The following is a 15,030-nucleotide window of genomic DNA, read 5'->3' as shown; positions in this document are numbered from 1 at the left end:
AGAACTACTGCATTGATTCCGGCTTTCTTTTGCCCTTTCTGGTTCACTCGGCCTCGTCTCACGTAGGCCAAGACTCAAAAGTACATTAGTTTGTCTCTTCTTTGTTACATACTCCAGACTCAATCGGACAAATGGCCTGCGGATCACCCACCTGCGCCGTGCTCTGGATAGCTAGCTTCCCTCATCTACAATAAGTATGTCAACCGGATATTCCTCTTCATTTCCTCTTCAACCAGGAGCCTCGACGACCTGCTGCATTACATCTAGTAGCATCTGCACGAGAGACGCACAAGTCAGTACTTGTAACAGCGTCTGTGTCTCCACTCCCCCGAAAGCGGTGGCTTTGTGGCATCGCCAAATGGGCACCACGGCAATGCGGCATTGAAGCTGCGTTTCAGCCATTCCGGTTGCCGGGTATATTGAAACGACATTGCATTTTGCGTAAAAAAACCGGTATAGGGCATATTAAAAGCGGCTGATGTGAGTTTTGTACACGTATGCCTCAGTAATACGCGCAAGAGTCCATGATTATGGGCATTTGATTATAGGCATTTCCAACAGAGTTTCGAGATGGTTGTCAACTGTTCTCCATCAACATGGAAGTACACTTTGGTACTTGTACGGTCTCCAGTTGCACCGCCGTTTATTAGCAGCGACTTACGTGTACGGGCGTACGTACCACCTTGTTCGCACGGCATTGTGTCAGGATTCAGTGGCAAGGATTCTCCGGTATAATCAATCTAGTTCGCTGCTAGCATTTCGAGTGCCGTCACCTGGTCCTTCTTAATACTTCGTACCTCCATGGATGTCAATGTCAATACATCTGTTGCTCGCGTGCGCGTTCTCCGTACTAGGTAAACGGTTGACGATCCTCCATTATTACTGTCCGTGCTGTTAGCCTCTGTAACTACACTTCCCTCTCCATCCTCGACGCGATAACCTCACTCACACTCACTCTTACTCATATCTACATACCACCTCCTCGCACCCTCCTCTCCCTTGTACTACTCATCGCCGATTATATCGCATCTGTACTCGTAATTCTTCTTCTTCCAGGCCCCTGGTGATCAGTTTTAGGGGTCTGCTTAGCGCTTCTGGACAGGCCCATGCGGATCCCCCCTGGGTCTCACGCCGTCTCAACCCCATCCTTCGATACTGCTTTAATACACGGCCAGGCCTAGCACCGACGCCCGATTTCATTATATTAATCTCATCTCATGTTTGTTCGCTGAAGCCGCCATTTCCTTTTGCCTCTCTTTCGTTCTGCTTCCTCCAACCCTAACCCTCGCCACGCGAGCTTGTGGCAGCATGAGCGGCTTCGCCAAAGAACAGCTTCCAAGCGATGGCTCGTCGAACTGGAGTCTCCATGCAAAGGCGTTTCTCGTCGTCTGCTCACATCGCATGTGGCGGGGCGGTCCGCGATCCATCCTGCAGATCGCCGCCGCTGCCTTTGGTCTGCTCATGCTCTTCTATTTCGTCACGCTGCAGCTCGATGACCGCTACCAGCAAATCCTGAGCTGGTCAACGCCTGAATCAGGAGGCTCCGGTGACCTTCGAATTGTCGTATTTGGATCGCAGGACTTGATGGGAAGTGCACCTGATGCGAAGCACACACACACATCTTGGCCAGAGCACCTCTGCAAACAGGTAAGAGGGAGAACTAATCATTATATACACTTACATCGACTCGTATATACAATCATCTACACTCGGCAATGCTAACTTACTACTCTACCAGCTCAAATGTCACTCTGTTCTTTCTTTTATCCCTCCGATCGAATCACAGCCCGGCCTAACCTCCAACAGCATCTATGGCACAGAGATACGAGCCTTGGAAATGTTTAATGAGCAGGCAAATCTCACGGGAAAACCTGCCCTTGACAACTTGTACATCCCCGAACAGTATCCGGTGCCAACGAAGACCCCGGATCTGGCAGCGCAAGTTCAAAAGTTCCTTACCATGGCTGCGCCAAAGATACCGCCTCGAGAGACGCTGTGGGTGTTCACATTTGGCACCTGGGAGACGTGGAATATGGCCTCGCTGCCGCGAGAAACAGGCGAAAGACTCATTGATGCCTCAGTCACCGATATTTTTACTCAGGTCGAATTGCTCTACCGAAAGTCATTGAACCCAGCGTCTCCTGCTTTTTCTGATTTCTGGTCGAATGTCACCAAGGAAGAAATCCAGGCTCTCACGCACCCCGACCCCGAGAACAAGCCCGACGAGCGCAAAACCGAGAGCTTCCGCGTCGTGATCCCGCAACTCTTTGACATTACTCTGGCCCCAGGTTGGCAGAAGCGCCCCCTTCCATCTGAATCGCAGTCGAGGGGCGTTCAGATGCGTAACGCTGCGTATCTCAACTCAAGGTGGAATGATCAAGTGTCTAAGCAGCTGGAGGATTGGAGAAGGAAGGGCAACTCTAAGCCCGAGGGGGTCGAAGATGAGGGCATTGAAACGGCCTCGTCAGTTCCGACAATGGCATCCTTGCTACGATATCTCCCGGAAGCACTTCAGCCTAAGGAGAAGGACAGCAACGGAGAAGAGATCAGTGAAGATATTATTTACGCACCTTACCCACGACGATTGGGCTTGCAGTCCTCCTTGGTCAAGAGTGTCTTGGATGCCATGACGGAAGAAGAAATGCAGAGATCCGGCCTCAGAGATAGCAGAGGCCGAGGCAGTAGACCTGCAGATGATGCGATGCGATTTTTTGACGTTTGGACACCTTGTATCGCTGATGCGCGATCCGTTACTGGCATAAGCACATCACAGCCCAGCCAAGAGTGTGAAGCTCCGAACGACCACCTATTCTATGACGAATTTACTTTTGGAGAACGCGCCAAGGAGGAGCTGGCGAAGCAAACTGCTTCTCAGATTCGAGAGTACTTGTTTGTTTCATAGAGGTGTCATTGACTCGCGACTGGGAGTAGAGTTGTATACACTTTGGATAGCTGCTCGGAATTATCTTGGGGAGTAGCTTTTGGAAACACGATGGTATAATAGCTTGGTGGGCATGATCAAAGCATAGGGATGGGTATAGGCGAAAGGCGTTTTTTGGAATCTTGACTGTCGGTACACAGGGGAGATGGAAACAATAGGTTGGGAGCTGTCAGAATATGTAAGTGGATTGACTGTATCCGAAAAGTCTCCACTGGCCTTGGCCTTGGATAAGAGATGACGGTCCTTTGCATTAATTATACAAAGGAAACAGCCGCAGGCGCTGTTCTTATATGTATACACCGACCATCTCACTTCAATACAACGAATAACATGGAAACGCACGGCCAATGACAATTTGATGAAACGTTCATTGCATGTTTACATCTTAAGGTGCCCTTGAATAACAATTATATCCTCCGAAATCATATAAGCATATCCATCCAATCGGATTGCAATCCAAGCACCGCTCAAAGCCAATATAAATACAAATGATACCAGAACAAACGCTACCCTAACATTATGAATTCCTCTGGACGGCCTTCTTCACCAGATCCAAACACTCGTCTGGGTCCTCAAAGACGTGCCAGGCATCTCTGGGGATACCCGTAAACGCCTTTTCGAACCTCTGCGGCTCATTCTTTTCCGCGAGACCAAAGGAAGCCGAATTGGTATCCTTGCGGATGAAAATCATTCTGATCCAGCCAGGGAACGTTCGATAACTAGATAGCAGACAACGTCAGCTTCACTTCAAATTACAAGGAGCAAGATGGGGGTTTTGATCTTACATCTCGCCGTAGGCCTCGGGGTCAGACTGTGTAGAGTCTCCGAAAACGATGAGCTTCCGCTTAGGCAGCCACGAATTAATCTTCTTCATGCGGCCTACCTTGTACTCCTCCGTGCCCATCGTTAGCGAAGACAAAAGTCCGGACACGGTCTTCCAGCTAGAATCCCGCAAGATAAAGGTTCCGGGGGGGTAGTACGTGTCCCGGAAGCCCTTGAGGAAAGGATACAGGTTGTAAGGGGATGCAGAGAGGTAGAACCACGGCGTGTTGTGGGGGAGAAACGACTTGATGCCTGCGTAGAGCTCAGGCATTCCTGGGACTGGGGATGGGGCGTTGATGAATGTCTCTTTGAGGATGCCGACGGGGTCACTGGTTGTTGTGATTTTGATTGTGTCGTCAATATCTAGCAATTTTCAAGTTAGTTTTTGAGTTTTCATATGAGCTGATCGAGGTCAATGCGGCAAAGCTCATACCAGATATGATTCCCCAACCCTCAGGAGCTGCAAAATGAGTCTCCATGCTCAAAACACCGCTCACACCCTCAATATCCAACGTGGTCTTCTTGGTAGTAAACGACGCCTTGCTGTTATGCAGCAACTTCAAAACATTCGTCGAAATGCCATTAAAGCCACTCGGCCCCAACTTCAGCTCCAAATCCCCCTGCGACACCGTCGTCGTCCTCGCCGCCTGAATGTCCCACAAGAATGGCAACAACCTCTCCTCAATAGTCTTGCGCTCCTCCGCATCGTCAGCCAATCCAATGGCGCCCGCGATGCCCGCGACAATGTCGGCGACCGCGCACTTGGGCTCGTTCTCAAACACGGCCATGATGAACTCGGCCTGCCACGGCTCGTGCTCGGCGGCCTTGAAGGCGGTGTTGTCGAAGAGCCAGACGACGTCGCCCTTGACGATGGCCTTGGCGAAGGGGTTCCAGGTGCTTATCTCGTTGAGGACATTACTGACGGAGAATTGGTACGGGGCGGATGCCTTGGGGTTGACGAGCTGCTTCTCGACGTCGTCGAATTTCTGGTGTTTTCTGGTTCGTAGCTGCATGGCGTTGGCGACCTCGGAGGGTTCAAAGTCCAAATCTGGGTTGCCCATATTGAAAGATGGGGAGGAGGACAATTCTATTTACAAATACCGACCAAAACGGGTGATGACTGATGATGAAACGGGCTTTGAAAATCTCTAGACGGCCCAAGAGCAAGTATTACTATATTCAGCCTTTTGAGTCAAAACTCAGCCTGTGTCAGCAGGTACACAAGTCGAGGGCCTCGTGCACACCCGCTCAAGAGTTGTCAGACGGGAGGGTGAAAAGAAGGCGGCACAAGAATTCGCTGATGACCAAAAAGAAGAAATAAGGAGGAAAAGCCAAGAACACGATTCGAATCCTCGTAATCTACTTTTAAACAACGATTTAAATAGAATCCCGATGAAACTCTGCGCCTTGATCCGTGAAGCAAAAGGAGACGGGGGTGGCCAATAGGAGCAGAACCCGTGGTCAGCAATCCAGATGGTTCCGATTTGGAAACGCAAGTCGCATGCGAAATGGAGTGAGATGAGACGCAGGGGGTTTTGCAGTAGATAAAAAAAGGGAAAAGTGATGGACAGTGATTTGAGCCATTCTTATGACCAAACTGAGCCATCACCATGGGATTGAGAAGGCTGGGGTGTGGGGTAGCTGAACCCGGGACCGCAGCCGTGGCTCATCATCATACATAGCGAAGATCAATAGTCTACTTCCGTAATTCTCCTATCAATATCGAGTCTTCTGCATGGTGAGAAAATAACAGCGACAGGCCAAAACCGGGGTCTCATGCTCATGGCTTCATTGGCCAGGTTTCGCTTCAGGCTGAAGGATGCCTTGCAGTAGCTTCAATGTTTCCCGTGGTCGCCGCGTGCTGCTGATTCGGGTCAGCTGCCTCATTCAGGTACTGGAGAGAAGAGGGGGGGCGCATGCAGGCAAAGAGGCAGCCTTGTGGGATTTGCCTTGCGATCAGCAGATGACGAGCAATCGAATCAGTATGACAGCACAAGAGTGTACTGCACTTGATGGCGAAAGATCATCAAAAGAATACCCGTCCCGAGGTAGCCAGATAGGCCATGGACATTGCTCGGCGCGGCACGGCACGGCAAGGCTTCTTCACATGCACATTCGATGATTCAAACTTGCATCATATAAGCAACACGCGCAGGTTATCCGATTTTATTGCAATTTTCCTATTTTTACACATTTATACGGGCTTTTCTTCAGTCTCAAACTTGGGTTTCGCTTACTGCTGCCTTGATCACATGAAACTGTTCCGGCACCGACCGACTTGCTGGTGCCGCCATTAGATCTCCCCTCCATGCTCGTCTCATAGACACCTGTCTATGCAATATCCACTTCAAAGCGGCTATCGATAGCCTTGAACTACCCAGACGAGAGCTCACTCACGGGAATGCCAGTCTCCTCCCACTTGGCAACACATTGACCAGAGATGTGGTGCGTCTTTCAGCAGGGAACTCCCTTGCTGTAGGTGCTATGAGGCCGTTTGGGTATAATCAAGCCAGCCATATGACCAAAGGCACGGCCACTCTTACCTCATAATATCTCGAGCTTGTGGAATCAAGGATCTGCCGGTAGAGTAAGCATCTGAGAGACGGATGAGGCCAGACTCAACCATAGAGTAGTAATCAAGTCCTCAGCCTAGTGGGAGATGTGCTGGATAGACATGGACCCCCACTGCAGCGTCTCTGAGGCGAAATCAAGATCAGACACGCCAGCAATGAGTTTCAGATGAAGCCGTCAAGGCCAAGCTCCGTGGTAATCATATCACTGCCGATTCTAAGTGGTTTGCCGGCAAGAATATCACAGCGTAGATGATTCTGTTGACGCTCTTAATTACCTTTCCAGGTCGCTAAAAAGGGTGAATCCAGATGGAAGCATCTAATGGCTTCATTGGATACCTAGGCTGGGCTCAACGCCGGGAACATGGTGAATGTGCCGGGTTCCAACTCCTTCTTCAACTCGCGGAGGCTTGAGCTTCTCAAGCTCCTCTATGGGAATGATATCAGCCTTTGCGTTTGGCCTGGTAAACACAATGCTTTCTATGACATCTTGCTTGTAGAGAACTCAGTTAAAGTAGATACTTTTGTGTGTAATTGACCATCAATGGGTCCAGGCCGCCTCAACTGTAGCATAGCAGGTTAATTTAGGTTCACGGCATATCGATGGACAGAGCTGGCAGCTGATGGAGTCTGAAGCCATCTTGATCGTTTTATGTAAATACCTGTGGTGGAGCCTTGACTGTAAACAGTGACTGATTGATTTCCCTCCGATCGGCCATGGAGGGGCATTTTGCTGTTGGCAGGACCCCGCGAAAAAAAAAAAATCTCTTACAGGACTGATAAGCTAGCAGGGAGCAAGCATGTACTGGTACCGTTACACTGCCGGAATGGCCCTGCAGCACGCTCGTATGGGTACCCGTGGGCGCCGATAATCCGTTATCGTAGCGCTATCGCTGCCATCACTTTGGCTGCCCCGCCTTCACCCCACCTAAAAGTCCAGGAAAAAAATGAGCTGCGCAACATGATCTACAGCCCTATTGGCTGCTTTTGATAGGCAGGAGAGAAATTAGAGGGAAATTCGAGCTCGAAGTTTTTTTTTCTCTCTCGAGTGACCTCTGGCATTGGCTCCTCCAAGTGCTGGACAGACCTTTGTTCTCATCTTTACTTCGATTACTTCGAAAAGGGAGAGACGTGGATCTGGATAGATATCCTGGAGATTCCGTTTCAGCTCGTCACATCCACAATCCACAATGGCCGACCTTCGAATCCTTCTCATTGGCAATGGCGGCCGCGAGCATGCCTTGGCCTGGAAGCTGAGCCAGTCTCCTCGAGTTGAGGCCATCTTCGCGGTCCCCGGCAACGGTGGCACTGCTACTTGCCCCAAGGTCACCAACGTCTCTTCTGTTTCCGCAGAGGACTTTCCTGCCCTCGTCCAATTCGCCCAGTCCAATGGCATCAACTTGGCTGTTCCTGGACCTGAGGCTCCCCTCGTTGACGGTGTCGAGGGCTTCTTTCGCAATGCCGGCATTCCTTGCTTCGGCCCCTCCAAGGAGGCTGCTCGCTTGGAAGGCAGCAAGACTTACTCCAAGGACTTTATGAAGAAATACAACATTCCCACCGCCGCCTACGAGAACTTTTCCGATTATAACAAGGCCGTTGCATATCTCGACACCATTAGCCACGATGTCGTCATCAAGGCTACGGGTCTGGCCGCTGGTAAGGGTGTTATTATCCCCCAAACCAAGCAGGAGGCCAAGGATGCGCTCAAGGAAATCATGGTCGACAAGGCTTTTGGCGACGCCGGCGACGAGGTTGTCATTGAAGAGTTCCTGCAGGGTGACGAGCTCAGCGTCCTCACCTTCTGCGATGGCTACTCCATCCGATCTCTACCTCTGGCTCAGGACCACAAGCGGATATTCGACGGCGACCAGGGCCCCAACACCGGTGGTATGGGCTGCTACGCCCCTACAAATATTGCTACTGCCGAGCTTGTCCAGCAAATCGACAGAGATATCTTGGTGCCTACCATTTCCGGCATGCGACAAGAGAAGCAGCCCTTCCGTGGTGTTCTGTTTACGGGTCTTATGATTACCCCAGCCGGCCCCAAGGTTCTCGAGTACAATGTGCGATTCGGCGATCCCGAGACTCAGACGGTGCTGCCTCTGCTCTCAGCCGACACTGACTTGGCCGAGATTATGCTGGCCTGCACTGGTGGCTACCTGGACAACTGCCACCTGACCATTGAGAAGAAATTCAGTGCTACAGTCGTTCTCGCTGCTGGTGGTTATCCCGGTTCTTATGCTAAGGGCACCCCGATGACTGTTCAAGCCCCTCCTGCTGGAAGCACCATTTTCCACGCTGGCACAAAGCTTGATGGAGAGCAGCTCAAGACGTCTGGTGGTCGCGTGATCGCCATCAACTCTGTTGGCGAGTCGCTCAGAGCCGCTGTCGATGCTTCATATGCTGCTTTGGCTTCCAACGTCATTGATTTCGAGGGCAAGTTCTTCCGCAAGGACATCGCTCACCGTGCTTTCAGAGATGCGAGCAAGGTTTCGATGACTTATGCCCAGGCTGGTGTTGATATCCAGGCCGGTAACGACTTTGTGGAGAAGATCAAGAAGGCTGTTGCCAGCACAAAGAGAGCCGGTGCCAGTGCCGAGATTGGCGGCTTCGGCGGCGAGGTCGATCTCTCCCAGTGTGGATACCCCAATGCTCCCATCTTGGTCGGTGCTATTGATGGTGTTGGTACCAAGCTTATGATTGCGCAAGCCATGAAGAAGCACGACACTGTGGGCATTGACCTGGTTGCCATGAATGTCAACGACCTGGTCGTCCAGGGAGCCACACCCCTGATGTTCCTCGACTACTACGGCTGCAGCAAGCTGGATCTTGCTTCCGCTGCTGACTTTGTTCAGGGTGTCGCTGATGGTTGTATCCAGGCTGGCTGTGCTTTGGTTGGCGGCGAGACGGCCGAAATGCCAGGCATGTACAAGGATGAGGACTACGATGCTGCCGGCTGCGCCGTGGGTGCTGTCACCAGCGGAGGCATGCTCCCCCGGAAAGATGCCATGGCTGAGGGCGATATCCTCCTGGGTCTTGGATCCAACGGCGTTCACTCCAACGGCTTCTCTCTTGTGCGAAGAATTGTGCAGGCTGCCGGCTTGGACTACTCAGCTCCCGCGCCTTGGGATGCTTCCAAGACTGTTGGAGAGTCCCTCCTGACCCCTACCAAGATTTATGTCAAGAGCCTGCTGCCCGTGCTCGGCAGCATCAAGGGCCTCGCCCACATCACTGGAGGTGGACTGCTCGAGAACGTGCCCCGTATGCTCCCCGACTCTCTGGCCGCAGAGATTGCTTATGGAACTTGGGAAATGCCCCCTGTCTTCCAGTGGCTCAAGAAGGCTGGCAACGTGGCTCCTACCGAAATGTGCCGAACATTCAACTCGGGTATCGGCATGGTTGTGGCAGTGGAGGCAAGCCAGGTTGAGGCTGTTGTGGCGGCTCTCCGTAGTGGTGACGAGCGGGTTTACACCATCGGTAAGCTGGTCCGTAGACAAGAGGGCCAGGCTGGATGTGTCGTCCAGAACTTGGAGTCATGGGCATGAGCGGGCTGTTTAGATGGGGGAATTGCGAGATTTAGTTATTAAAAAAGGATTGAGGCGTATAAAAATACCAGGGTTGGTAACAGAGCGAGAGTGTATTATAAAACGGTATCTGCAAACAGGTACGAAAATATTGGGTTGGGATCGAAGGCCGGCGGAATTGTGTGAATTGCATTACCTATTTGTTTTCATGTTAAGAGTTGTCGCCAATATATTTACGAAGGCCATACATGTTATGAAGCATAAACAAGTCTTGCTATGAGTCATCAGAATCTCATTTGGATAAGATATAATATTAAAAATTGTGAATTTCGTTAGATGATTTTCTATGTTTATAACGTATCTTATTAATACAGAGTTAATATGTAGAGCTTACTACTTGATAGTGAGCTCTGTGCATTTAAGATGTTGCTTTCTTCGTATTGGATCTAGGTAGACATTAGAATTACACGAAAGTCACAGTAGTGCTACGAAGTATCTTAACCATATTCGGCTGGGAAGCACAGAGTACTCGGTATTATGGAGAGGGAATATGAAGCCCTTGGGAGGGGTTAAAATTGCTGTGAAGAGTCAGTTGGCCGGTAGCTCGATGCACCGTGCATGAGAGTGCATACAGCCAATAGGAAATGAGAAAGGCAAAGACCTTGGGAGGGCTTAAAAGTGCTGTGAAATAAAACATCTTGCATGATGGGAAAATATCTCGCGCAAAGCATGGCAAACTGCATAAGAGTGCGTACAGCCAATAGGAGATGAGAAAGTCAAAGATGTTGGGAGGATTTTAAAGTGCTGTGAAATAAACATCTTGCATAATCTGGTGTAGCGTGCATACAGCCAATGGAAAACGAGAAAGTCAAAGATCTTGGGAAAGCTAAAAGATGCTACGAAGCATCGGCTGATGCCCCAAGGAACTGTGGCAGGCATGCAAGGTAGTATACGATAGGGTATCAAAGAAAATGTAGTAGCGAAGGTGTCTTCGTTCTGGATGAAGCCTCTTCCAAAACAGAGATCCAATTGCATTTATGTCGTACTAGAGGTTTCCACAAAGGTCAGTATCATAAAGCACCTAGTAGGGGAAACCGGTACTACAAATTGAGGTTAAATGCTCGTGGCTTGACAGTACCATGACAGACAATATTTTTTCTGGCAGGAAATAAAGAAACCTAACACGGTTGAAAGAGGAACATACCTTGTGTGGGCTAAAAATGCTGTGAAAGACACCCCATGCACTTGCATGCAAGTACAGCCAATGAGGGGGCTGGGGTTAAAAGAGAAGACCTCAGAAGGGTTTAAAGTTGCTGTGAAATCAACGCACATCACCGAAGTGAGCTGTAATAATAGTTATTCAGCTAATCAAGCATCAAGAAATTGTCAGAATGCAAATTTTGAGGCCCTGGGGGTGTGTGGCAGACTAGCCCCAGCCAATCTTCGAGGCTGAATCCACGCCATCCCTCTTCATAGGGGATTTTCATCATATGGTCACCTAAGTCAGGTCGATATCATTATATTCATACCAACACCAAAGCTCTGTGATGCATGAAACAATATGATAGTGTGAAGAATGTCATAGCTTCCTTATTCAGGATGAATCGTTTTGGCAAAACTAAATGAATGTTTAGGAATATGTTCAAGTTGAGATTTATAGCCAAACATTGTCTACAAACAAGGCATGTACAATATCAGGGCAAGTAGCCCAAACCCAGCTCCAGAAGATCAAAACACCAATTGAGAGCATCAAGGCCTCTCAGAGGACACCTCATCTAAGCCTTATTCCTTTTTCCACACATCCTTCCACCACTCCTTGAACCCATACGGCTGCGCCCTCGTATCGTAAATTTTTACGGTATCTTTACCAACAAGATTACTCATTATTCCATCCCCTCCGAAAGGAGATGGTTTCGAAGTTAGGTTCGACGTAACGCGTGGTCGCGTGGCCCTGTCTTTAATCTCCTTAGCAATCAGAGGTGCGACATCCGCGAAACAGGCATCTAGTTCTCGCTGTAGATTGTAATACGGCTTTTTGGCGAGTTCCGGAGCCATGAGGTTATAACTTCTTGCGATGCCGTTGAGTTGCTCTATGGATAGCTTCAAGTAGGCATGCTCCGCTCTTTCCCAGTCCGGGTCGCGGAATGGCCGTGAAATGGGAACAATGTCTGGTTCGCTGCTCTGTCCGGGCTCTTGCTCTGTTGTGTTTACCGATTTCTCGGTTGACTGTCGAGGATTGTGCAGCTTTTCTGCCACGGCATATTGATCTGCTCTAGACATCTGCTCTTCTAGAGAACCTCCCTTGGAAGCAATCATCCTTGCAGCATGGCGCTTCCAATCGGCTCGCAGCCTTGAACGAAGAGCGTCTGCGGCCTTTGAAAGCTCCTGTTGTTTCTCAATCCAGGGAGGCACAATATCTTGACGCTGAATAATCCTATTCATTAGATACTCCGTGGTATCGACGAATGGATTGCTTCGGGTAAGATCAATCTCCACGCCTTTGCCTCGTGCAATATTCTTGAACTGGCCCCTGGCAATGGCATTCTCGATGTGGTCATTCGCTAGCGCAGCAAGACCTGATGGTGTTGATGGCATTACTCGCGCAACCGGCTCAAATCGTGCTCGAAACTCCTTTCTCATTTCTTCCCGCTCTTTATCGCTCAAGCCTTTGTCTTCTTTCAGTCCCAAGCCGGCGTACATGGATGCTCTATCTCGGGCATTTACGGCCCTCTGGCGAGGAGGTACCACCGGAGTCCGCTTCACTCGGGGATCAACAACAGGCGGTTGGAACTTGCCTCTGAATTCCGGTTTCAGGGGCTTTTTGGCGTCATCCAGCATCCTCAATACTGCGTCTGCGGTAGATTCATCCCCGGTCCATGGAGCTGAGGTGGCGATATGTCTAGTACCTTCACCAGCCGCGGATGTGAGATCCTTCTCTGCGAATGCGCTGGAAAATTCTTGCCGAAAATTTGCGTCTGCAATCTTATTCAGAAGCTTCTCTTTCAGCTCGTCAGAGAATCCCGCATCTTGCACGGCACGTCTGCCGGATGAGCCGCCAGAGAATAGCGCTTCTTCAGTTGCCTCTTGTAGTCTCCGCGTCATTGCCCCGGGCTCTGATTCTTGTGAACTGCCATCATTATCTGGCTTAGATGTGTTTTCCTGGTCTGTTTTTGACTCATCGCCCGTCAACTGATTTGCTGGTGAAGTATATCGGCGGGCTCCTTGCGGGCCGAAGCGAGCTGAAGCCTGCAGACATTTCTGGCACAAAGATGATGAAACTCGGGGTATCATGGCAAAAGAGACAATTAATCAGGTTAGAAACTACCCAATCGAAATGCTATGTAGCTATTTGATGGCAGTTGATGCAGATGGCGATTTGATGCAACCTTTGATGCCTGAAAATCCCGTGTATGAAATCATGAATGAGTATTAGTCAGCCAATGGCCAATAGCGTCAACAAGAGCACATTGAACACATCTTCCAAAGGAGCGACATCACCAGAACATCCAGAATTAGAATATGACATATAACAGATTTACAACGTAAATAACAGAAAAGATGTAAGATAGGAAGGCCAAGAAGAAGTCAATCAGACAAAACGCAGTAACGGTACCTACTCAAGCCTCCGTATTATGTATACGAGGCTCCTCGTATAAAAGGAATGGCCCTTGTCTAAACTAGTCGAGGAGTATCTAAGATCTTACCTGGGAATGAGAGAGACTGTTAAAATCGATGTGAAATCGGAAAATTCCGATCATGTACCATTTTGCCTTGTATACGAGGGTGCCTCCAAATTATCTTCTCCGCCTTTGATTCGACGGCAGAATCACATGATAATCGTGACAATGCGTGCTAGAAATCACACTAACGTTTTCTCCAGATTGTGATAAAGGCGGTGAGCCCGACGCTAGCCGATCAATAACTGTGGACAGAAATTTTGTTGGGGGAAAAAATGGCAAGGCAGCAGATAACTGATACGATTTGAAGCCAAAAGCAACAGCCTTGTAAAAATGAAAAAAGACTAACTGCTATTGTGGTCTGTCCCCGATGACGAACGCCAAGACCTAGCAGGTAAGCCCTCGTCATGGCTTAAAAGGCGGAAGCATGGCCAATGAGAAGGCAGGTTTAGGCTATGCTGGGTGCAGGCGGGGCGGGAGATTTTCTCTGCTACCTCACAATAGCTAGCTGGAGCTGGGGGCGTTTTCTAGTCCAAGCCGCACTGTAAATCCATTCCAAGGCTTCGGATGAAAAGAAAAGAACTTTTGAGAGTGGCCAGAGACACAGTTTCGGCGTGGGTCTGGGTAGAATTGCGTCCAAGATCATACACGTATCGATTACTGCACTTATCGTAGTGTGGATATTTACCTTTCTACTCCGTAGTGAACGGAATCCAATGCCAAGACATCAGGCTACACATGGAGAAGAGACACAAGGACACGAGGGTAGAGGGGAATGTACTCGTATATGACGACACCCCTTCTCGAACATCGACATATCAATCTAGTTCAAGCCACCTGCAAAAGGTTTAAACACCAGGCTGCGATGCTAGAAACAGGCGCCATGGGCATCCTTTTGTATGGGCTGAGACTATGATGCATGCGTTCGGTAATTGACGCACGCATCTGTGCAGCCATTATGTGTGTCATTCGACAATCTTCTCCGCATTAGTACATACATTTTCCATTTTCCTTCGGGTAAAACGAAAAGCTCGAATCACGATGGCGGGCCGTCGCTCAGCTTTCGGTTTACAGGCTAACCAATCAAGCCCATGTTCGTTCGTACGAGTAGCTGGAGGATGAAGAATCAAGTCATGCTCCAAACAAACGACCACGGAGGTACGGAGCGGCTGTACCAAGTCCGAAGTACAGTGAGTATGGGGTACGGGGTACTTACACTCTTTGCGGCAGTTGTCGTTGTAAAAGGCAACCTATGGATAGCGCCTCCCGCATGCGTTGCGGATGAACGATGGAAAGAAGGGGAGGAGCAAGGAAGAAGACGGAAGGAGGGAGATAATGAGAGATAGAGAAAAAAGAGAAGGAAGATAAAAAAAAAAAAATTCAACAGACCTGGATCTGGAATCTGGACCGTGACCTGGACCATGACCTTGACCATGACTCTCCGCAAACAAAGTGAGACCAGGCCTGTCGCCCGTCAATTATATCTCGCAACCCTC

The 15,030-nt window shown here is 49.6% G+C and overlaps 4 protein-coding genes across 4 annotated transcripts; 2 read left to right on the top strand and 2 right to left on the bottom strand.

Annotated features, from left to right (window-relative positions):
- Positions 1 to 1,308: 1,308 nt before the first annotated feature.
- On the top strand, positions 1,309 to 2,902 carry T069G_00968 (uncharacterized protein; the record flags this gene model as incomplete). The annotated part of the gene is made up of 2 exons (XM_056168178.1): positions 1,309 to 1,647; positions 1,739 to 2,902. The coding sequence occupies 2 exons, from the start codon at positions 1,309 to 1,311 to the stop codon at positions 2,900 to 2,902; spliced, it is 1,503 nt and encodes a 500-aa protein (XP_056033494.1).
- Positions 2,903 to 3,458: 556 nt separating this feature from the next.
- T069G_00967 (uncharacterized protein) lies at positions 3,459 to 4,824 on the bottom strand (the record flags this gene model as incomplete). Its single annotated transcript, XM_056168177.1, has 4 exons — positions 3,459 to 3,660; positions 3,727 to 3,752; positions 3,825 to 4,126; positions 4,197 to 4,824. The coding sequence occupies 4 exons, from the start codon at positions 4,822 to 4,824 to the stop codon at positions 3,459 to 3,461; spliced, it is 1,158 nt and encodes a 385-aa protein (XP_056033493.1).
- A 2,699-nt stretch (positions 4,825 to 7,523) lies between these two features.
- On the top strand, positions 7,524 to 9,878 carry T069G_00966 (phosphoribosylglycinamide synthetase, ATP-grasp (A) domain-containing protein; the record flags this gene model as incomplete). Its single annotated transcript, XM_056168176.1, has 1 exon — positions 7,524 to 9,878. One exon carries the CDS (start codon positions 7,524 to 7,526, stop codon positions 9,876 to 9,878), a length of 2,355 nt encoding a protein of 784 aa, XP_056033492.1.
- Positions 9,879 to 11,639: 1,761 nt separating this feature from the next.
- On the bottom strand, positions 11,640 to 13,148 carry T069G_00965 (uncharacterized protein; the record flags this gene model as incomplete). The annotated part of the gene is made up of 1 exon (XM_056168175.1): positions 11,640 to 13,148. One exon carries the CDS (start codon positions 13,146 to 13,148, stop codon positions 11,640 to 11,642), a length of 1,509 nt encoding a protein of 502 aa, XP_056033491.1.
- Between the last annotated feature and the right edge of the window lie 1,882 nt (positions 13,149 to 15,030).

This window comes from Trichoderma breve, chromosome 1, assembly GCF_028502605.1.
Source record: "Trichoderma breve strain T069 chromosome 1, whole genome shotgun sequence".
Taxonomy (NCBI): Eukaryota; Fungi; Ascomycota; class Sordariomycetes; order Hypocreales; family Hypocreaceae; genus Trichoderma; species Trichoderma breve.
The sequence above is the reverse complement of the archived record's forward strand: the minus strand, read 5'-3'. Positions and strand labels throughout refer to the sequence as shown.